At 37.1% G+C, this 22598-nt stretch overlaps 3 protein-coding genes across 5 annotated transcripts in view; 2 read left to right on the top strand and 1 right to left on the bottom strand.

The window, feature by feature from the left end:
• Window positions 1–20676, bottom strand: part of LOC143038507 (putative ATP-dependent DNA helicase HFM1) — a 167644-nt gene extending 146968 nt beyond the window's left edge. For both annotated transcript variants that reach the window (XM_076207772.1, XM_076207781.1), the window contains exons 1-2: window positions 20629–20676; window positions 1213–1311 (exon numbers count right to left, since the gene is read on the bottom strand). In XM_076207772.1, the coding sequence (XP_076063887.1) occupies window positions 1213–1308 (96 nt within the window). In that variant the 5' untranslated portion in view covers window positions 1309–1311; window positions 20629–20676. The remainder of the gene's footprint in view (window positions 1–1212; window positions 1312–20628) is intronic.
• Window positions 18206–19456, top strand: LOC143035563 (uncharacterized). Its single transcript, XM_076202434.1, has 3 exons — window positions 18206–18361; window positions 18466–18751; window positions 19005–19456. Exons 1-3 carry the CDS (start codon window positions 18206–18208, stop codon window positions 19454–19456), a joined length of 894 nt encoding a protein of 297 aa, XP_076058549.1.
• A 328-nt stretch (window positions 20677–21004) lies between the features above and the next one.
• The window catches only part of LOC143038468 (uncharacterized), an 86992-nt gene continuing 85398 nt past the window's right edge, over window positions 21005–22598 (top strand). The window contains exon 1 of one of the 2 annotated variants that reach the window (XM_076207737.1): window positions 21005–21129. Coding sequence is in view for 1 of the 2 variants with exons in the window: in XM_076207729.1 (XP_076063844.1) it covers window positions 21472–21491 (20 nt within the window). In the remaining variant the exon portion in view is untranslated. Of the gene's footprint in view, window positions 21130–21348; window positions 21492–22598 lie in introns of those variants that run through there. The other variant, XM_076207729.1, reaches the window with a different exon arrangement.

The raw sequence follows: 22598 nt of genomic DNA, 5'->3' as shown, positions 1-22598 counted from the left end.
GATGGGATTAAGGAGGCCTTGGGTACATCAGGAATACCTGTTGAGCAGAGATGGGAGAGGAGGCAAGAGGTAGGTGTGAATGGAGAGTGGTTGTGAATGGATGAGAAATGGACATGGCCCTAACAGATTTTTATCGGCACAGCAAATTCTGGAGTGAATGAAATGGGAGGGTTTGCATGTAACAAAATAGTAGATGTAATCCTTCTTAATTTAGATACTGCTGTGGAGGTGCTATGTCTTGCTGCATTCTCTCTTGACCCTAGCAATAGGCCAAGGACAAAGTGGACCCCCTTCATCCACAAGAAGCTAAGATAAAATGGAGAGCAAATGGGTGTTGGATGGATATGTGATTGGTGCACTGTGGGTGTTTTGGCTGGGTCACCTCTTATAGGGAGGAACAAGCCCTTTGATATACAGTGGAATCTCGCTCGGTGAGCATAATTTGTTCCTGAATTTTACTTGTAATGCAAAACACTCATTAAGCAAAACAATTTTTCCCATAGGAACCAATGCAAAATACAACAATGCATCCCATGCTTAAGAAAAAATACATACATATATCAGACTTTTTCCCCCCTATAAGGGAGGTAACCAAAAAGCAAAGAATTAAGGTCATTACTTGATACCTTAAGGGACGGTTTCATGTTTCAGACAGTATTGGTGTCAGGAAATTATGCTTCAAGGAGAGAAACTTACTCTAACTCTAGTATATTAGAGTCCAAACAGCCAGAAAGACAATTACCAACTGTTGCTGGATTTATTGCAATAGGTATCCGAGATAAAGGCTACATTCAAGATTATGATGGGAAACTTTAATCTGCCACAAATAAATTGGAAAAATTGCACTACCAAAACTGGAATGAATGATTTTGGAACAAAATTTGTGAAGGTGCATGATTGTTTTTTGACCCAATGTGTGAAGGAAATAACGAGAAGCTGAGGGAAACAAGCTAGTCACAAATCACAAAGAGACACTCCCCATGACTCATGGCTAGCTAGGTAGAAAGGAGCCTTCGCATCAGGCATACAAATCATGAAACTTCACTCATTAAGCGAAATGTCACTTGTTAATAGTCAATTTTTCCTTTTAAATTTTGTTTGTTATGCACATCACTCAATGTTGGGTGCTTATTAAGCAAGGTTTGACTGTATAACTCTACAGTATGGAAAGATTTTAATCATAAGTTAAAATGTACTGCTAGTTTTTCTCACCTTTTCACTTGGCTGTGCCTCAGGAAAAGTAAATAAATTCTGAGTACTCATGATTTCACTTTCAAACTGCTGCTCACTGTTCTCAAATCTTTCCATGTTCTGCAAAAATAAGATATACATTCAGTGTGAAATAATATGTAAAAAATGTTGTATATAATGATATGATTAGGTTGTGTGACTGTTTTAATACAGTTGTTTTACCCAAGGCATCCCCCAGCAAAGCAACTGCTTCATTGCGCTTCACTAGTAATGCAATTAAACTTGATTCTAACTCTGGACAAGTAGGCTCTAGTTGACTCTTATACTTCTCCCCCAAATCCGTTTCTTCCTAAATTGTACAGACTGATGAAATTGGTGATTCCACCTTCTCAGGACTCTTGTTTAAAATCTTAATAAAGTCTTTGACAAACTTGAAAACATCAATTCTGTGTACATTTTCTTAAGACTATGTATTTATTCAGGGTACTGATCACTAATATTTCTACTTGATTCTGGGATGATTAAAAATTTGGAGTCTACTGTGACTCCTTTCAACTGCACTTCTACTCTGTTAATTGCTCTGGGGTGCAACAATGTCGACTTTATTATGCTACCTTCCACAATTACCAAAGCTTCATTTGGAGTTGATGATTTCTTGAACATCTGAGTAGTGTTCACTATCAGTTCTTGAATAGATTGCTCTGCCCCACTACTATCCAATTTAGTATTGTTATCTTCCCCTTCTATCTCACTGGGTTCTTTTATCACAGATACTGGTTCTAAGTCGTCAATTTAAAAATGGGATTAACTGTGATTTCACCAAGATCCCTAACTCAGCCAGACATATGATCATGCCCTCTTTTTCTCAGTTGCAAATCCTATAAATAAATCTCCTGGGAAGACGAGATTCTTCTACAACTATCACCAGACAAACAAGTGCTTACAAAATGACATCTCACTCAGTCTTAGCTAAAGTTTTTAAGTGACTTCCTATTACTCCTTGCAATGATTAATGGATTGGTTCCAAGATTTTCACTTCTGGTTTCAATTAGTTTAAAACTTTGCTGGTTATAACATTTACCAGAGACCCCCTATCAATATTTGAATGGGTCTACTTAATACTTTACCCACAATGATGAGTCCTACAGAATTCCTTCCAATTGTTATAGTAAATTCAAATTTTTCTCGTGTTCTCTTTTTCATCATTGTCCCGTACACTATCTTGCTCTAGGGTTAGCTCTGTAGTATTGTTTTATTTTGTGTCTAGGGGTTTTCCTCTTTTTTTTTCTGGGTGAATACGAAAATTTGGCATTCCTCTACCATCCTGTGGTTTATGACCTACTCTATTGTGATACAGAAAGGGTTTCTACAATGATATTCATCATGACCCTCATATTTGCAGTTCCTACAATTTCATAATAACATTCATGCTGTATGTCCCTATTTGCTACAATTATGGCATTAAAGTCTAGCATTCCCTGAAGTGCTTCTAACTCTATGTTCAGATCCTTTGTGTCTGTAATCACTCATAGAGTTCCTAGTTTCTTTCTGTTGTTGCATTTCGGTCATGAAATATGAACTAATTATTTTGCTTTCTTGATAACCTTGTAAAATATAATCTACCTCCCTTAAGTCCATTGTTTCTTTAAGATCCTTGTATAGCTTTTTCAGTCATCTCATCACTGTTGTATACTAATAGTGCAAATACTATTAACTTAGTATCTTGAGAAACTTTTAACTTGTCACTAGATCTACATTCTATCCAACCTGTATCCTTCAACATATGTCCTTAGACCATCTGTCTATTTTTGCTAAATATTCTATGGTTATTTCATTTGTTTTTGTTGCCTTTACTATTCTAATCAAAGAACTGATAGGATCTTGATCACAGTTTGATTTAAAGTGTTTAATAAATTATATTTTTTTATATTCCTCATAGTTTTTATATTTTCCATTTGCTGGAAATTTATTATAAGCCTATTCCTACCCTTCTCAGGATCTACATTTTGTTTTAAGGTTTCTATCTTTTCTCATCTAGTATGTTTTTTGAGACTATTAGTGTATCAATTGTTAAGGAATCTATCCCTATTGTATTTTCTTTCCTTGAAAAACTATAATTACAAGTATAATACATGTAAATTTCTACCTTCCCTATTGATAATGTTGATCTGAATCGACTCCTTCAACACATACGGGCCCACACCTTACCAACACATCATCCTTGTCCTTGTAGTCTTCCTTCTCCTTCACTAGCTCATCCTCACACCAGTGTGGGGATTTGCATGCACTTCTTGGTCACATGTGTTGCTTGGAGTTCATGAGTAGTTGCTTGTGTGTTCCTTGCAGAGTGCGATGAATACTTGGCTGCATTGATTCTCTTCACATGTGTAAGCACATATCTTGCACTAAGTTCTTTACATGAATTTACATAGTTGTATTTACCTAGTTGTATCTTCCAGGAAGGGGAGCTATGCTCGTGGTGTCCCATCTCTGTATATCACCATATATAATTTGTTCTTAAATTCTTGTACAGTTTTTGCACACTATAGTTTCATTTCATCTAGTATGTTCCATACATCCATCACTGTGCAAGGAAAGCTGTTCTTTTTCAGGTCTCTTCTATAACTGTCCTTTTTGAGCTTCCTCCCATGTCCTCTTGTGTTTCTCTTATCCCAATTTAGTAAGTCTTCTCTATCAAGGACTTCTATACCTCTCATAATTCTGTAGTTGGTCTACAATTCACCTTTGTCTCTCCTTTGTTGGTAATTCTAGTTTTGACAATGTCTTCATATGTTTTGATAGTGTTGGGGCCATCTTCGTAGTTGCTTTCTGGATTTTCTCAATTTTTCTTATATGCTTTTTAGTACTGGGTGACTATAGTCACTGCATACTCTCATTAAGGTCTTATTAGTGTGACTGATATTTTCGTTACCATTTCTTCATCCAAGTAAAAGCCGCTTTCATTGATCTTATTAAGTTATAGGTTTCATTGACAATTTTGTTGATATGTTTGTCAGGGGACATACCCTTTGTGATGATTACTCCCAGATCTTTTTCAGATCCTACTTTCTTTACTTTGCACCAATTTTATATTGTCCTTATATCCTTTTTTTTTTTTTCCCTCTTTAACCTTTGTCCAAGTTCCATTATGCTACATTTCTAAAGGGAGCATTCCATCGCTTTATAGAGTAGGTGAAATTAAATTTTCAAATATGTATTTAATGAACTTGGGTATAATTACCCCTTACATTAGTATATAATTCCTCAGGGTATTGTGTTCCTCCCATGTACATATAAAGCATAGTGAAGATCTAAAAAGCTCTAATTACTGGAAAATCCTTCCACATCATTCAGCTTGGTATGAAATGAAAGCTTAGAGTCTGGGGAACAAAAGTTATTGAATACATTTTATCAAACTAATAACTCTCTTTTTTTTCTGAACAATTACAAAATGCTGCAAAATTTATATTACATAAAAAAAAATACAGCTGTATAACTTTGTATGAGTGTTGCCACCATTACAAAGATTCTTTTGAAATGTTTACCTAAAATTTGTTCATGTACCAGAATTCTTTGAATGATTGCTGGTGCTCCTTTAATGTTGAAGTCCACTTCCCACTTTTGACTCCATTCCCAAACCCTGTTCACATCTCTCTGCAATGAGTCACAGTCTGTTTCAGTACTCACTTTCTTCAACAGTTTTGCATCTTCTGCAAAGCTCATGTAACATTCCAAACCTTCATCCTTGTCACATAAATAGCAAACATAATGGAGCCAATACTGATCTTTGTGGAACTCACTAATCATCTCTTCCCAAGTAGGACTCTTATCTCTGAACACTAACCTCATTTTTCCATGCAAAAAGTCCTCCATCCATTTCAGTAGTTTACTTTGTATCCCTCCTATGGTTTCCAGTTTTCTTAATAGCTTTTTGAGTGGGACTTTGCCAAAAGATTTTTGCAGATCTAGGAAAGCACAATCAGCCCATCTGTCCCTTTCTTGTATTATATCTAGTAATCTTGAGTAAAAACTGATAAAATTTGTGGCACATGATATTCCTTGTCTAAATCCAAATTGCCTCAGATTTAGTATTTTGTTCTCCAGATGTTTTATTCACCTATTTTTTATAACTCTTTCACAAATTTTGGCTACCGTGCTTGTAATTTGTTGGGTCTTCCTTATTTCCTTTGTAAACTGGTACAATATCAGCACTTTTCCAGTCTTCTGGTATTTTTCCTTCTTTAAGTGAGCATTTTATATGTTTTACAAAGGATTACAAAGGCGGAGCATGCCGACAGGAGACCTTTTGATCCATATCTAGGTCGGATGCAAAAAAAAAAAAAAAAAAAAAAAAAAAAAAAAAAAAAAATTAATAATAAAATAATAAATAAAAACTATAATAATGTAAATAACAAATAAAATACATAAATGAATGCATAGGTATAGTTAAAATAATAAACAAACAGGTAAATAGTAAATAATAAATTGACATATTTTGTCTATTAGTTCTTCTTTGCATTCTTTTAATATCAATTTTGTGACTCCATCCAGGTCATGCAATTTCCTGGCATCAAGGTTTATTCGTTCAATTATTTCTTTCTGTGTTACTATTATTTCCCTTATTGGGGGGGGGGGGTCACTTCTCTCCTTTTGTCCCAATGTTGTACATTTTCTCTTGTGAAAACAGACTTGAAGTGTTTGCTCATGACTTCAGTCATTTCTATATTTTCTGTGTATTCCATACTTCCTTGGCATAGTTTCACTATTTCCTGTTTGTTTTTTAGTTTATCATTCATATATCTATAGAATATATTTGGCTAATCCTTACATTTTTCTATTATGTCTATTTCATAGTTTCCTGCATATTTTTACATATTCATTCCTTTAATATATATTTGCAATTTTCAAGGTTTTTTGTCTATTTCATCTTTTCCAAGCTTAATCTCTTCTTTCATTATACTGCACCTTCTGTTAACCCTTAACAGGTAAAGGTCTTTTTGACAAACGATTCAGGTAAAGCGGGGTCTGACAGACCCCAAACACAAAAAATAAAAATAAAATACTTCTACTGCATTTATTGACATAGAAATCAAAACATATGTACTTCAACTTATATTCTTCCATTTACATGCTTAAAAGTGACTATAATTGTTAGACATATATTTTAATGAAAATTACAAAACAATTATGAAAAATAAGATATTGTTGACTTCAGAGGGTGCTTGACTGAAAGCATGAAACATGAAGCAGTTGGTCATCATCATTTTGTAGAGATGAATGTCCCAACTATCTTTAATGAAAAGCAGAGCTACAACAAATGAATAATAAATTTGTTTCATAAACCATGAAATCTGAAGAAAAAAAACGAGGCGATTATTTTGACTTTGACAAATTTTACGCAAAAATTATGGACTGGTTTTAATGAAATTTTCAGGGAAGGTTGATACTAGGTCCAGCAAACAATCTATAAGTTTTTAATGGTATCTAAGTTTATTATTTATAAGTTTTTATGGCTCTAAGCACTCCTACCCTGACTCAGCAAAACCCCATCCTTCGTTGACGGAAGTTTGTGGTCTCAGAGGGTTTTGAGTTTTCTTGAGAGGACATGAGTCGAGCAATTCATACATAATGCTAGTGATAATGAAGAACATATTTTATTGGATATACTGAAAGTGGAATTTGTGATACTGAAGAATCTAATAGCAGTCATCGCAGATGGGGGTTGAATGGTCCTGACACACTGGTCTTTTGCAGTGTAGGCAGTAGTTCTTGGTCTTCCTGTCCGACTTCTGGTCACACAAGGCACATCGCTCTCTCATAAAAGAGGTATCCGCTTGCTGATGGGGCATGTTCAAGCCAAAGACCGTTTTGATGGTCATCAAAGTACATTTGTGCATCCCCTTGAAGTTCATCCTCTCCTCTGCCCATGGCCGTATCATCTCTTCTGCCAGCTCAATCAGATACTTCCGGCGTGATGAAAGTTCCGCCTGTCCATCACGTTTCCTCATTTCATTGCAGGTGATATAGGAGTTGACACCGGCGGCGTTGACCAGTCCGTACATTATGCACAAAGGCCACCGTTTGGTTATTCGGCTGCACGTATATCGGGCACACATTTGATCAAACGCGTCAACCCCTCCTTTTGTGTTGTTATAATACAAGATGATTTCTGGCTTCCCACAGTCATCCATAACAGGTTGTTGGTGCATTGAGGAGATCAACTGCACAAATTTTTTCTTCTTCTTGTCAGGTAAATGTGACAAGTGCCATGGTTGTGTCAAGGAGGAAAGCCGTGCACCCTTTTCTGATGACCGTCTTGTCTGTCATCAGAGCTGGTGCTTGTGGCTTCTTGTCCCTCAGTGTGCCTACATATGTGAGCCCATAATTTTTCAAAAGATCTTGTACAAGGGGGATAGATGAGAACCAGAAGCATGTGTGGGAATAGAGTGGCTGAGGTGTACTAAAATGTGGCGAGATGTCACATCTTATGATGATATGAGAATAGTGTGAGAAGAAACATATTATCAACAGAACAGAAAATATCAAACATTTATATGTGATACAAAATATGTGATACAAATTAAATTTGAACTAAAAGAGGGGAAGGATGAAATAAATTACAGCTGTATGTGTGGGAATAGAGTGACTGAGGTGCCCTAAAATGTGGCGAGATGTCACATTTTATGATGATATGAGAATATTGTGATCTTGTTGTGAGAAGAAACATATTAACAGAACAGAAAATATTAAGCATTCATATGATACAAAATATGTGATACAAATTAAATTTGAACAAAAGAGGGAAGGATAAATCAATCAAATAAAATGTGGCGGAGTGTCATGCTTTATGATAATATGAGTATAGTGTGACCATGATATGAAAAGAAACTCACATTACCAGAACAGAAATTAAACATTGTGATAAAAATTAATGTAATCAAAAGAGGGAAAATGGAATAAATAAAATAAATTAAATAAATAAAATAAATAAATTAAATAAATAAATAAAATCAAACTCGGATGTATGTTTTTCTGTTGATAAAAAATAAATTATTATTTACCCATAAGTATAAATGATAAAACATTTATATGACATGAACAAACCTCAGGTAAAGTGGGGTCTGACAAACTCCACGCTACTCACACCTCAGGTAAAGTGGGGTCTGACTGACCCCACGGTACTCACACGTCAGGTAAAGTGGGGTCAGACGGGCTCATTAAACACAGGTTAGGTTAGATGAATTTATCGTCCTTTCATTTCTTCAATGTCGGCATCTATCATAACAAACATGGCGTACCATTCGTCCGACACGACTTCGTTACTTACGAAATCTGTTTTAACACCTTTTTTTGTTTCTTATTTCTGCTCACAAAATTGCATATTACGTTGATACATTATAATTTACAAAATTAATAATTAATTTTCTATTGCTATATTGCGCCCATGGTCGAAACTAAAAATTTACCATCATTTGTAATAAATCTTGTGTTTGTAAGTGAATATAGAATTCCGGGAATAAAACTGCTAATGTTGGTTTTATTCCCCACAATTCCCATAATGTGTTTATGTTGTTTTTTAGGGGTATTGGCAGGGCAGACCATCCATGGAGGTGGTCTGATTTCACTGACCAAAATAAAAATATATATCATTAATTTTTGTAATTTTGTTAAATCCCAACCGATTTTTCTCATCCAACAATGAAAATGTTCAGTTCTGAATACACTTACATATGCATGATTATCCGATGACGAGACCAGGTGCGCCTTATGGTCAGGCACGCCTTATGTAAGGACGGGGAATAGCAAATTACGGGTGCGCCTTATGGTCAGGCACGCCTTATGTAAGGACGGGGAATAGCAAATTACGGGTGCGCCTTATGGTCCGAAAAATACTGTACATTAAATGCTAGTTCAGTAGAATATGCAGTAAGGCGAAAGCTAGAAGAGATAAAGCTTGGCAAAGATGGAGGGAAAAAAAAAAAAAAAAAAAAAAAAAAAAAAATGCACATATATATATTAACTATAGAAATGAATACATAAAAGTGTGCGGAGAGGAAAAAAAATAAAGACATCATAGAAAAATGTAAAGATCAACCCAAACTATTCTGTATGTGAATAGTAAACTCATAAACAGGAAATGGTGAAACTATGCCACAAAAATACAGAATACACAGAACTAGAAATGGTCAAAGTCATGACCAATCACTTCAAGTCGATTTTCACCAGAGAGAGAGAGAGAAAAGTCTAGCAGTTTTCCAACCAGTGCCCTAAGGTTTGGGCCTTTTAATGTGTGTGGATGTGATACAGATGACAGTAAAAGGGAAGAGATAGGCAATGTGTTTGTGAGAAGAAAGATGGATGTGTTGGCTTTCAGTGAAATTGAGTTGAAAGGGAGGGGCGAGTGCAAGTTTGGGAGTGTAGTTGGGAGGTTCTCAGGAGTGTAGAGAGGACAAGGGAGAGAAGGGGTGGCTATACTACTGAGGAGATAGGTAAGAGTGCGTGTAGTGAAGTGGAAGAAGGTTTCTTCAAAGTTAAATGTGGATGAAGGTGAAACTGGGGAGATGTGGGTTTTTGTAAATGCATATAAGCCTGGTAGTGAGAAAAGTGGAAAGGAAAGGGAGGCTTTTTGGATGGACTTAAATGAGTGCATAGAGGGATTAGGGAGATATGTCAAATTGGTGGTACTGGGAGACCCTAATGCTAAGGTAGGAATTGAACAAATAGAAAAATTGTAGTGAAGAGTTGATGGAGACATGTCAAGGGTTAATGATAGCAAATACAGTGCTTAGGAAGAAAATCAAGCATATACACATGGGAGAGGGTGGTGGATGGAAGGGTGGGAGGTAGAGCATTAATGGACTATACAGTGGTAACCAGGAGAACATTAGGAAGAGTTAAGAATGTACATGTTCAAAGGGGAGAGAGTGGGGGAATATCAGATCAATTTTTGTTGGAAGGAAAGTTGAGATAGAAGATAGATGGAGAAAAGAGGAAAAGGACAGAAGGTAGGGGGGTGCTTAGAGTGAACTGCTTAAATGAGAAAGGAGAAGTACAATAAGCTGACAGAGGAGTGGGAGTGAGGGATGGAGTGGGAGTGAAGGATAGATTAGAACTAGGAGTGGAAGAATGGGGATGGTTCAAGGAGTCACAAGGTGTGCAAAGATGGTGTGTGGAACAAGGAGGATGGGAGGAAATAGGAAAGGACAAGAGTGGTGGGATGAGGAAGAAAAGGTTGTAGAAGAGAAGTGAGCATTCACATATTGGTTACAAAACTGGATGAGGGAATCATATGAGAGGTACAAAGAAAAGAGAAATAAAGCATAAGATACAGGAAGCAAAGAGGAGAGCAGATGTGAAATGAGGTAAGAGTATGACAGAAAATTTTGAAAGGGATAAAAAAAATTGTTTTGGAAAGAAATTAAGAGAGAAGAGGAGGCGAATCAAGTAAAAAAAAAAAAAAGGTAAAAGGTGTAGATGGAGAGATGATAATGGAAGAGAAAGCAGTATGAGGGAGTATTTTAGTGAATTGCTAAATGTGAGGGAGAATAGGGAAGGAAAGGTAGTTGCAGTGGGAAGCATTAAGAAAATGACAGTGACGAATGAGGAAAATGGAGGAGAAATAAGGAAAGATGAAGTGAAGGCAGTTATGATGATGAGAGCAGGTATAGTGCCTGGGTTGGATAGATGCCATGCACAATGTCTGAATAAAGGAGGTACAGTGATAGTGGACTGGCTGGTGAGGTTATTTAATGTTTAAGAGAGGTTAGAATAATGGAGGATTGGAGGAGTGCCTGTATAGTTCCACTTTACGAGGGAAAAGTGGACAATTGTGAGTGTAGTATTATCTGAGGGATCAACTTGTTAAGTGCAATTGGAAAGGCTTAAGGAAGGGTCTTGATTGAGAGGATTAGGAGAGGAATAGAGGGAGTAATTGGTGAGGAACAGTGTGGGTTTAGGATATGTTGGGGTTGCGTGGATCAGATTTTTGTGGTAACATGTGAGAAAGCTATGGGAAAAGGTAGGGATGTTTTGGGGGCTTTTATGGATCTGGTAAAGGCTTATGACAAGGTAGAGAGGAAGGCATTGTGATTGGTATTGCAGATATATGGTATAAGAGGAAAGCTGTTAAGAGCAGTTAAGAGTTTTTATGAGAGTAGTAGAGAGTGTGTTAAGATTACAAATGGAGAGAGTGGTTTGAGGTAAAGGAGAGATTTTGTCAGGGATGTGTTATGTCGCCTTGGCTGTTCAATTTATACATGGATGGGGTGGTGCAAGAGGTAAATGCAAGGGTAGTGGGTCAGGGATTGGAGATGGTTAATGAAAATGGAGAAAAGTGGAAGATAAGGCAGTTGTAGTGGGATCAGAGGAGGGATTGAGGAAGTTAGTGACAGAGTTTGGGAAGGGGTGCAAAAGGAAGTTGAAGATAAATGTAGGTAAAAGTAAGGTGATGAGATGTACAAGGGGAGAAAGTGGCAGCAGACTGGAAGTCAGTGTTAAAGGTGAGAGACTGGAGGAGGGGGATACTTTTAGATACTTGGGTGCAAATGTAGTGGGAAAGGGAGGAGTGGGGGTGGAGGTAAAATGTAGATTGTTAGAAGCAAGTAAATGCCTTGGGGGATTAAAAAGTGTAATGAGAAATAGACATTTGGGAATGGAGAAGACGAGATTTAAAAGAAGGAGTGATTGTGCTGACAGTTCTGTACGGGACAGAAACATGGAACATAAGAAAGGAAGAGTGGAGTTTGAATGTGTCTGAGATGAATTGACTGAGAAGTATGATAGGGGTTATTAGGCTGGATAGAGTGAGAAATAAGGAGGTGAGGAGAACAAGGATGGAAAGGGAGTTGGGAGATAGGGTTTAAGAAAGTGTATTGGGATGGTTTGGACACATGGAAAGAAGGAATGATGAAAAATTAGTAAAAGAGGTGTGGAAGGCAGAGGTGGAAGGAGTGAACATGAGGGGGCAGCCTACGATGAGATGGATGGATGGGGTAAAAGGGGCACTGAGAAAGAGGGGAATGCCTGTTGAAGAAGGATGGGAGAAGACAAAAGATAGGTTTAATGGAGAATGGCTGTGTATGGATGATGCTGTGATGCATGAAGGGGAGTGGGTGGAGAGTGAGGGTGAGGGAGTATGTGTGAGAAATTAATTGACACAGTCCAAAGGGATTTCTCCCCATCTTCATGCGGGGATGGAGAAGGTGGGGTTACCAATCTAATTTAGTGGCCTTGCTATGGATGTGTTGTGTCTTGCAACACTACTTCTGACCCAGGGCAGTGGGCAAGAGGCAGAGATGATGTGTCATTCAGGAGGTGCCAAGAGGGAGAGGAGGGTGGAGGGGAGTGAGGTATGTCAGGGACAGCGAAAAAAATACACAAGAGAGACGTGCGATTTCGCTCGGGAAAGTTCCAATGTCACTCTCGCAAATCCAATAGCGGGAGCGATCCCCCACAAGAAAAAATTGCTCCCGTGGCAAGATTCAACATTTCTCATGCATTATCCATCATTTGGCAATCCCTGAATCCCATCACCATTGATGAAAGGATCAGAGCAAACACAACTTACCCGTGATCAATCATTGCATTATCAATCAATATCATAAACGCAATGCATCAATCAACTTTAATTTGTTGATGTACGTATGTATGTGTATGCAGTATAGCTGCTAGAGTTCAATGGCTTACCTAGCCTAGCTTCATACCAGCTACATGTGTGCGTATACTAGTACATGTTGACTAGACTCTACACAACTATCGTGCTACATAATGTCGCTAGTTGCGAATTGCATGGTACCTGTATGCACTGAAGTTCATTGGTTGCATGCAGCTAGCTGCCCAATCAACACGCTGACTACGTGTACAATGCACCATACCCAATACCACATCACTGCATGCATATGTACACTGTACATATGCAAACTCGCTCAAGGCCTAGGAGGGAAACTGGGAAATCCCATTTATAACCTCATTCGCATATTTATGAGAAAACAAAATAGAATAAAATGTTTGGTTAGTAATTGAAAGTAAATAAATTTAAGTATAAATATGAACATTTGATAATTATATATTTAGTTCATAAATATGGATCTTTGGAGGGAGAATACAAAATAGAAAAATAAAAAATGATTCATTAGCTAGCTAAGGTTTATGGTAGCTAGGTCTACGTTCATACGTCACGTCCATGCCAAACTTTCGATGATCATACATCATGGAGCGATTTCTAGTGAAGTGAGTGAAGATGAGTGAAGATGGTTTGCCCTCTGATTCAGTCTTTTCAGAATCGAGGGAGTGTGTTTTGATGGCAGGAACCGCTTCTCGACCAGCAAAGCCTAATTCAAACTCTACGGGCAAGGGCCAAGGAAAACGAAAACCAGTCAAGCATGAATCTACTATACGCTTGTGGAACCTAGATTGGCTTGAATTGGATCGGGGCAGTGATGGTACTCTAACGGTATATTGCAAGGCTTGTCGTGCATTTCCACCCCCAACCACTGCCAGTGGAAACAGAGGCGCTGCATCTGCCGATCAGTTTCACCTATCCCCCTCCCCCCAAAATTAAAGGCTGATTTGTTAAAATATATATATATATATATTTCATGCACATGAGTAATGAGTTAGCCTTCCAATAGTTTGAAGGAAATCAAACCTGCAAAAAAATGGCTCTGGTAATTAAAAAAATGGCTCTGATAAAAAAAAAAAAAAAAAAAAAAAAAAAACCTGGTCGGGGATGGAATGGGTGGGAGTGGTTTTTATGCCTTTGTTTTCTGGCTACCTCCCTTGCGAGGGAGAAGGGCCTTTGGTATATGTATCTTTACCAATGCACACAAAGCACTTTTAATATACTGTAACACATCATTAGCCTTTTTAAATACTTCCAAACAATGCTTAGTTGGTTTCAAATCAATGCCAATTAAAACGCCTAGGTCAGCTTCAACTTCCACCTTATCCAATGTTTACTTTATTTCACCAATATTCATAAAATAGTCATGTTCCTCATTTTTTGTCCAATACAAGGTTTTACACTTATCAGTGTTGAAGTCTACAAGCCATTTCATTGACTACTCTTGTAAAGCATCCAAGTCCAATTGTAAATTGTTAGTCTTGTTCTTTAATAACATTTCAGATTTTTAGTGTCATCTGCAAACATTTTCAGCTGACACTTAACTTCACCAAATATGTCATTCACAAAGCTCAGAAATTGGAGCGGGCCCAACACTAGAGCCCTGCAGCACTCCACTGTCCACATTACACCAATCTAAGTATTCACCATGCACTCTCACTCTCATTTTTCTACCATTTAGAAAGTTCTCAATCTACCTTACTATCAAACCTGTCATACTTCCTGACATACTGCTGTCATACACTTCCATTTCGCAAACCAACCATTTATGAGACACTGAATTGAAAGCTTTACTGAAATCCAAATACAATGCATCAATATTAGGCCATATAAAAAATAGTTGATCATCCCCACCTGCTTATAAAAATATGAATAACCAAATTATTTTTCATTTAAAAAATCATGTATTTGCCACCTAATCAACTGCTGTGAAGTAAAGGTACTCTAAACACAATAAAAAAAATATTGGTGCAATTGGATTTATTATTCTATAAAATGAGAGGTGTTTAGGAAAATATCATAGGTCTTAAGTTGTAAACTTAAACAGTGCAATCTATTTTATCCTTGGTCTCTAATAGCAATTATAAAGGGCCAATGCAGAGACCAAATTTGCTGGAGCTCCATGGACCAAGGCAACTTTGAAATTCATGTTGTTTCTAATTTCTCTATATTATTTCACTAGTAATTTGCATGTAATCTTGAAATAACATATGTTTACACCTTAATTTTAATCCTTGATCCTTTTAATTCTATACACAATCATTTAAGAACTCCAGTTCCCCCTTAATTTTCTATATGAATGCTGTCATCAAATGATAAGCCATAGATTTTCATAAGAAATAAGAACAAAACCCTCCCTCCCTCACAGCTTTGAAAAATTGGAAGGACAATCACCAACTATATTTTTTGTGGCGTGGCCTTATTTCCCTTATCCAAAGCTTCATTCCAATTTTTCAAGTGTTTCTATATTTGCAAAGCAACTTCTACCATTCCTACATCCATGCTGTTGTGTACTTGGTCAATTTCTTGACATTTCATATTGTATCACTACATCTCTAACTTCCCTCCATAACTTAGGCTAGTACAATACTCATTTATGCTGCAAGTCTGTAGTTCCCTAGACAGATCCTTTCTTGAATATTGGAATTACCAGTGCTGTCTTTAGGTCATCAAGCTTCTTACTTTCACATAATGACTGCTTAAGACATGACGATATATGGGATATTACATACACACAATTTTGGTTTTATTAGCACCTCCTCCCACTATAACTATTTACTTTGACCCCAGTGTATGAGCCACTTCCCCTTTCTACTTTGTGACCCAAGAACGGGTGAACGAGTCAGCAGTGCTAGTGTTTTTCATATGTTGAAATTATTGAAATTAAAGTGTACAGGTAATTAGGAAAAGAATATATTGGAAGTAATGGTACCTGCTGTTAGAAATAGAGGGAGTAACGGTGTTAACATAAGAGGAGTAAGAGGAGGACCAAGTACTAGTACTACACCAAAACAAGCCCAAGGTCTAAGCAACTCATCACAATCACCACTGGTTAAGTACTGGTACTACCACTACAAAGAGGTCAAATGCAGACTACAGGTGCAGGGGAGGAGCAAATAAGGAGTGTCACATTAATGAAGGCATGGAAGATGATTAGATTATGTGTGATGGCTGTTCTGAGTGGTTCCACATTACCTGCCAAGAACTCAATGCTACAGCTTTCCAGTGTTTTGCCTCATCTAATAGGGCATATGTCTGTATTTCTTGCTCTGATGATGTGCCTGATTTATTTAAAGCTAAAGGTTTCCTAAAGGACTTAGGTGGCAAAGTACAGGCTTTACAAGAGGAAATGAATTCCTTGAAAGTAAGAATGGAAGCTGTGGAGGACAAGATAGACTACAGGGAAAATCCAGAATTTAAATAGCAGTTTGGGAACAATTAGGGGAGTTTAAGAATGATTTAGAGAAAATAGAATACAGAAAGTCCAACCTGATTATTCAAGGACTTCAGGAATCCACAGCACAAGACACTAAAGCCAAGAAAGAAGAGGATGCCAACCTTGTCAAGGAGATTGTGAAAGACATTGGTATTCAAGATGATATTGAGATAAAATCACTCTTTAGATTGAATCCACACCGAGGAATGCAGAACCAACAGCAAAATAGGCCAAGGTTACTCAAGGTAGTAATGGGGAGTCAAGAGTTTAAGATGAAAATTTTGAAAGCCAGTGGGCAGTTGAGAAACCTTGAGGATAATCGGAAAAATTGCGTCCGTATAATGCCTAACAAAACTTTCAAAGAAAGACAAGCACATGCAGAACTGGCAGAAAACAGGGACGTGAAAAACAAGGAACTGCTGGATACAGGCATCAAGGACAAGACCTGGGTAATACGCAACGGGAGACTCAAACAGATTGTCGGACGAGATCACAATTAAAGCAAAACGTTGAAAAACTAAAGTGTATCTCCACCACAAACGTGGATGGAATTAACACCTCGCAAAAGAGTGATATATTGGATCATCTCGCAAAAGAGTGATATTTTGGATCATCTCGCAAAAGAGTGATACATTGGATATCTTAATTAAGAGGGAAAATCCTCATGTTCTATTTGTTACTGAAACAAAGCTTAGGGACAACGAACTAACTTCACAATTTTTTGACTGTAATCTGTATAATGTTTACAGAAAAGAGGGGATTGGGGAAGGTGGTGGTGTTAATATTCTGGTACGCAAGGATATTGTATCAACTAGTCACAATGATATCACTTGGGAACATATTGAAATTGTAGCATGTAAGATTAATCTCAAAGATAGAGACATCTTCTTAGGGTGTATATGTAGACCTCCTGGTTCTTCTGCTGATTACAACAATGTAGTAAAGCAATCAGTTGCAAAGTTTGGGAACTCAAATACGGATCAAGTTTTGTTGTGTGGAGATTTTAATTTCAAAGAAATTGACTGGGTAAATAAAATTGTAACTGGAAGTGAGGTGAATGAGCCCGCAACATTCTATGACACCAGTCAAGAAGCATTTCTCTATCAGCACATGACTGAATTTACGCGATCACGTGGAACAGACACTCTCTCACTATTCGACCTTGTATTTACTAAAGATGAACTTGATATAGATTATGTCAAATATTGTGCCCCTATTGGTGCTAGTGACCATGTTGTGCTTAATTTCTCTCTCTTGATAGAGGGCGACTTGTCCCTCGAAGATGAATGACTAAATAAACTGAACTATTTTAAAGGGAATTATGCAAAGGCAAACGAATTGTTTGCAAATGTAGATTGGGCCCAAGAAGTTGCCAGTGCTAATGTGAACGAAATGTGAGCTAAATTTACTCATAGGTACATGGAGGTGACTCAAAGGTGCATACCCACTAGAGAAACGTTAATGTTTGGTTCTAAAATTAAACCCAAATGGATGACTCGCTCTGTAATGAAACAGATTAGCAAGAAGGAAGAAGCATGGAGGCGTTACCGAAAAAAGAAGACAAGATACAGATATGACCACTATTGCTCAGTAAGAAATAAAACCACGAGATTAGTGAGAGAAGCAAAGTATGATTTTGAGCATCAACTGGCTAGACATCAAAGACGACACAAGAGCCTTTTACGCCTATGCCCGCAGTAAAACTAAAGATAAGGAGGGAGTGAATAGCCTGATGAAAGAGGATGGAACGGTAACTAGCTCCACCTTAGAAACATGCGAGTTGCTGAATACGGAATTTCAGAAAGTGTTCGTGCAGAAAGTAGCAAATCCAGAAGAAGTTACAGAGAGGCAGTTCATGGAGGTGCTCTCACCCACCTTAATCTTAGCATAATGGACATCCAAAAGGCATTGGAACAACTTAAGCATCAGCACCGAGCCCAGATGGGGTTCACCCCAAAATGCTCAAAGAATGTGCCACTACTCTCTCTCATCCACTTCTGTACATCTTTGAGGAATCACTAACATCAGGGGCAATCCCAGATGATTGGGGAAAAGCCAATATTACTCCAATATTCAAGAAAGGAAGCAAAATGAAGGTTTTGAACTATTGTCCAGTGAGTCTGATGTCAATTCCATGCAAGATTTTAGAAAAACTCATTAAGAAAATCATAATGGAACATTTAGACAAAAACCAAATACTGTACTCTTGTGTCATCAGCATGGTTTTCAATCTGGAAGATCGTGTCTCACTCAATTACTTAAGTACTTTCAAGACTTGGAGGATGCCATTGAAGCAAAGGAGGATGCTGATGTGATCTATTTGGATTGTAAGAAAGCTTTTGACACTGTTCCACACCAACGTCTCTTTAATAAATTAAAAGCTGTGGGCACTGAAGGGGACATATGGAGGTGGATTCAAGTCTTCCTTGAGAACAGAAAACAGAGGGTTGCAATTAGAGGTGTTAATTCAGGTTGGCTAGATGTATGGAGTGGTGTCCCTCAAGGTAGTGTGCTGGGTACAGTTTTATTTCTGATCTTTGTAAATGACCTATTTGATGATATACGGTCCAGTGGGAAGTTATTCACTGATGACGCAAAATTTTACAGGAGAGTGAACAGCCTTGATGATAGAACAGTTCTTCAAGAAGACCTTTGCTTCCTGCAGCAGTGGAGCGAGAAATGGTTCCTAACATTCAATATGGAGAAATGCAGTGATGCACATTGGGAAAAATAATGCTAATTACAATAACTACATAGATGTGTTCCCACTGCAGTCAACAACAGAAGAGAAAGACTTGGGGGTATATGTGACACCTGACACATCACCTACTGAACACATATCTAAGGCTGCTGCCAAGGCTAACTCTATGTTAGGAAAGACTGAGAGAACATTTACTTGTATGGATAAGGAAATATTTCTAGCACTATTCCCAACATTGGTAAGACCTTACATGGAGTATGCTGTACAAGCCTGGTCCCCGTACAAGAAAAAAGACATTAACATTTGGGGAAAATTTCAAAGAAGAGCTACTAAACTTGTTCCCCAACTAAGTGAATTACCCTACAATGAAAGACTGGATGCCTTAGGACTAACCACCCTACAGGAAAGAAGAACACGCAGTGATATGACTGAAGTTTTCAAGATGCTTAATGGAGATGAGGATATTGACTGCAGTCAATTCCTTCAAATTGAACAGAGAAAGGTATGAGACCAGAGGGCACAAGTGGAAACTTAAGAAACCAAGGTTCAGAACAACAAACTCTTACAAAGAGAAGTAACTTTTATGACACCAGAGTTGTTAACAAATGGAACAGTCTACCGGACAATGTAGTCAATAGTTCAAGTATTAACATGTTCAAGAATAGATACAACTGGTATACTGTAGAAATACTGAGAAGAGGCTATTCACAAGAGCTCTAGCTCCCTTGCCTCTTTCACATCACTACGGTAAGCAGCTTACAAGCGCTAAAAACACAACAATCATTGTTGTGTTTTTATATCATATAAAATCAGTTACAATGATTTTATATGATATATATACATTCATATATATAATATACATACATACCTTTCAAGGGAGGTAGCCAAAAAAAGGCATATATATATATATATATGTGTGTGTGTGTGTGTTTGTGTGTACAGTATGTGTGTATTTTTTCCCTGATTGATTATACTTTCTAACCACACTGTCAGCTTCCACTGACTGATGGGCTTATCAAAATTTAGTTTCCCTTCTTATGTCCCATCCCTATCAAGCTTGAGTAAGTGTTAGTCTGGTAAATGTGATTCAAAGGCCCATTACCTACCACATCTCTCACTGCACTACCGGTTCCAGCATGGAGGGCTAGAAATGAATGAGAATGACAAGTCTTTATTTCATAATTTTATATACCCAGCATTTTAGAGTGAGACCGCCCATGTCGTTCCTTCGATGTACAATTTGTCTTACTGCCCCTTAGTATTCACATACATTAAATTCGATGTTCATATAGGGGTTTACGTGGCAATGGAATTTGCCAGGTTTCCATTATTAGTTGACATTTTACTGGAAGAGGCCTTCTTTGGCCTATGACTCCAGTGTAGCAGCCTGATTTCTAGTGTGATGTTGGTGCTGGCCGCGTGCAGTGTTAATTTGTGCTCTATATTTATATATTTGTTCTTGTCCCTCCCAGAATTTGTCTAGCCTCGCCTCAAAACTTTTGACTGTTATGAGTATGTCTTTTAAAATACATTAGTCTATTAGAATACCACGTGACATTAAATTGATGCCAATATTTCACAAACAAAAGTATTGCACATGAGTTGCAAGTTAATAATTATTATGCAATTGTGCTTATAGAATATAAGATAATAATTTAACACTTAATTCTATTCACCCACCGTTTTTACCACTTAGTCTACATATGGCTACCGCCTATTTTGTTCATTCGTTCTACGACGCCTTCAGACTTCCGTAATGCGATTTGTCGACAATGTATTATTTACTTACTTTCAGTGCAAAAGAGTGTCTAATTTAATAAAAAAAAATATATAAAACACACTGTTTACATAACATTACTTAATAATTTGCCAAAAATATTGATCAACCATAAGTAAAGTATGATTACGGATAATGTTTATACACATAATACAGATAATACCTGAATCGTTATCTGTTAGAGTATACACGTTTGTATTTTTATAAATTTCATAATATGTATTGTAAACGATTGACATATATATTTTTTTAAATTTCGCGGGCACCCCGACTTGTGTGAACGACATCTGTTGGGTATACCAATGAAAACAGCGCGGCGTTGAATCAATCGACGAGGTAGTTCATGGACTTACAGGAAGTGGAATAAATCCAACTCTGCTGGGTTTGGAAACATGCTGGATTAGGTTTGTTGATGTATTATCCTCTATGGATATCTATATTATTCAAATGAACCATAGTATGAAGTATTGCGGGATCATTTACTGTCAGGTTCGTGAAGGTATTACTTTTATTGTGATGTTGTTTACATATGACAGTTCATATTTACTTATATGGGACCCAATATTGTAACCGAGTTTTTAGTGATTTTGCTATGACGGAGTAATGATATAATTTTGTACACAAACAACTTACACACTGTTTGCTTTCGGTGCTTTACAAAGAGATTATTTAATAGTAGCTACCAGGTAGTGCCAGACAGCCAGTTTTCGTGTGGGTTACCATGCAGACATTTTCTTTGCAATAATATGAGCCAGCGTTACTGGAGGTATTGTGAATGTATTTATTGGTGTTAATTGCCCTATGTTAATCAGGTACGCGAATCTCTTTAAATCGCAGGGAAACTTTAAACATACATAATCAGAATAGTGGAATCCAAAATTTCTCTTGAAGCGTCCTCGTATTGGAAATAAAGTTTTATGGTGTTGTACCAGTGGTGGTATTTACATCGATATGATTTCTTAGGTTGTACACATTAGCATTTAGTGAATGATGCTTAGATGTGCAGTTATTGTCTTGATAGATTGGTGGCAAGTCATTTGCAATTGTTTATTTATTGTGCAAGGTGGGTGCATAAAATTTACATTTGAGTAAACCCTCAGTCAAAAGGATAAAAAGTGCATCACAAATATAAAAACACTGGATTGTAATTTTTCAAGTTTTAGTGTAAATAATTTTGTCCATTATTCAAGACAAATGACTTTTTTCATAATGTACATTAATTTTTATTCTTAACAGCTTACAAAGTTATGGTAAATTTTTAATATCCTGTGTGCATTAGTACTAGTATTGAGTCTGCAAAAATTAGTGCTTCTATCTTTAGGGACATTTCACATTATGATTATCATGCCAAAGGTAGAGAATTAGGTGAAAGGTTTGAGGAGGGTAGCAGAAACAAAGGAAACTATAAGGATTCTGTCTAGAATGGAGAATATTATTCAATCGGAAGTAAATTCTATGTTACTGATCCATAGGGATAGCATGAAAGGTCATAAAATGTTGATTGCATGAAATGTGTGTAGTCATTACTAGATATGGGATCCTGTATTTATTGCATAAAATAATTGTAGGTATCTAGAACCACACATTAGTGAAACTGCATATTTTGAAATGCTACATATCTCATAATCTCGGAAACCTTTTTGGCAAGTCTTTTATCGCATGGCAAGTGTGACCTCACTCTCTTTTATCATTTCCTTTAAGCAACTCCATTCCTTTCTGTTAAGTGTCATATTTTGCTGTAAAATTTGGAACTACTATTAATTACTTGTGATAGTTTAGTATTGAATGTAATTATAAGGAGAAAGGTCTCTTTAACACCCCCTCTCCCTCATATACACACACACACACACCTAAAGAAAAAGTCTGAATATGT

This window comes from Oratosquilla oratoria, chromosome 2 (assembly GCF_046742065.1).
Source record: "Oratosquilla oratoria isolate Oo_2021 chromosome 2, ASM4674206v1, whole genome shotgun sequence".
Classification (NCBI taxonomy): domain Eukaryota; kingdom Metazoa; phylum Arthropoda; class Malacostraca; order Stomatopoda; family Squillidae; genus Oratosquilla; species Oratosquilla oratoria.
Note: the sequence above shows the minus strand (reverse complement) of the source record. Positions and strands in the feature narration are given on the sequence as shown.

Excerpts from the sequence above, each read along its gene's own strand:
- LOC143035563 (XM_076202434.1), top strand. The coding sequence starts at position 18,206 with ATGCTCAAAGAATGTGCCACTACTCTCTCTCATCCACTTCTGTACATC. Across the intron at positions 18,362-18,465 it reads AGGTTTTGAACTATTGTCCA|CATGGTTTTCAATCTGGAAG; the intron begins GTGAGTCTGATG and ends TTGTGTCATCAG. Across the intron at positions 18,752-19,004 it reads ATGGAGTGGTGTCCCTCAAG|ATGTGTTCCCACTGCAGTCA; the intron begins GTAGTGTGCTGG and ends ATAACTACATAG.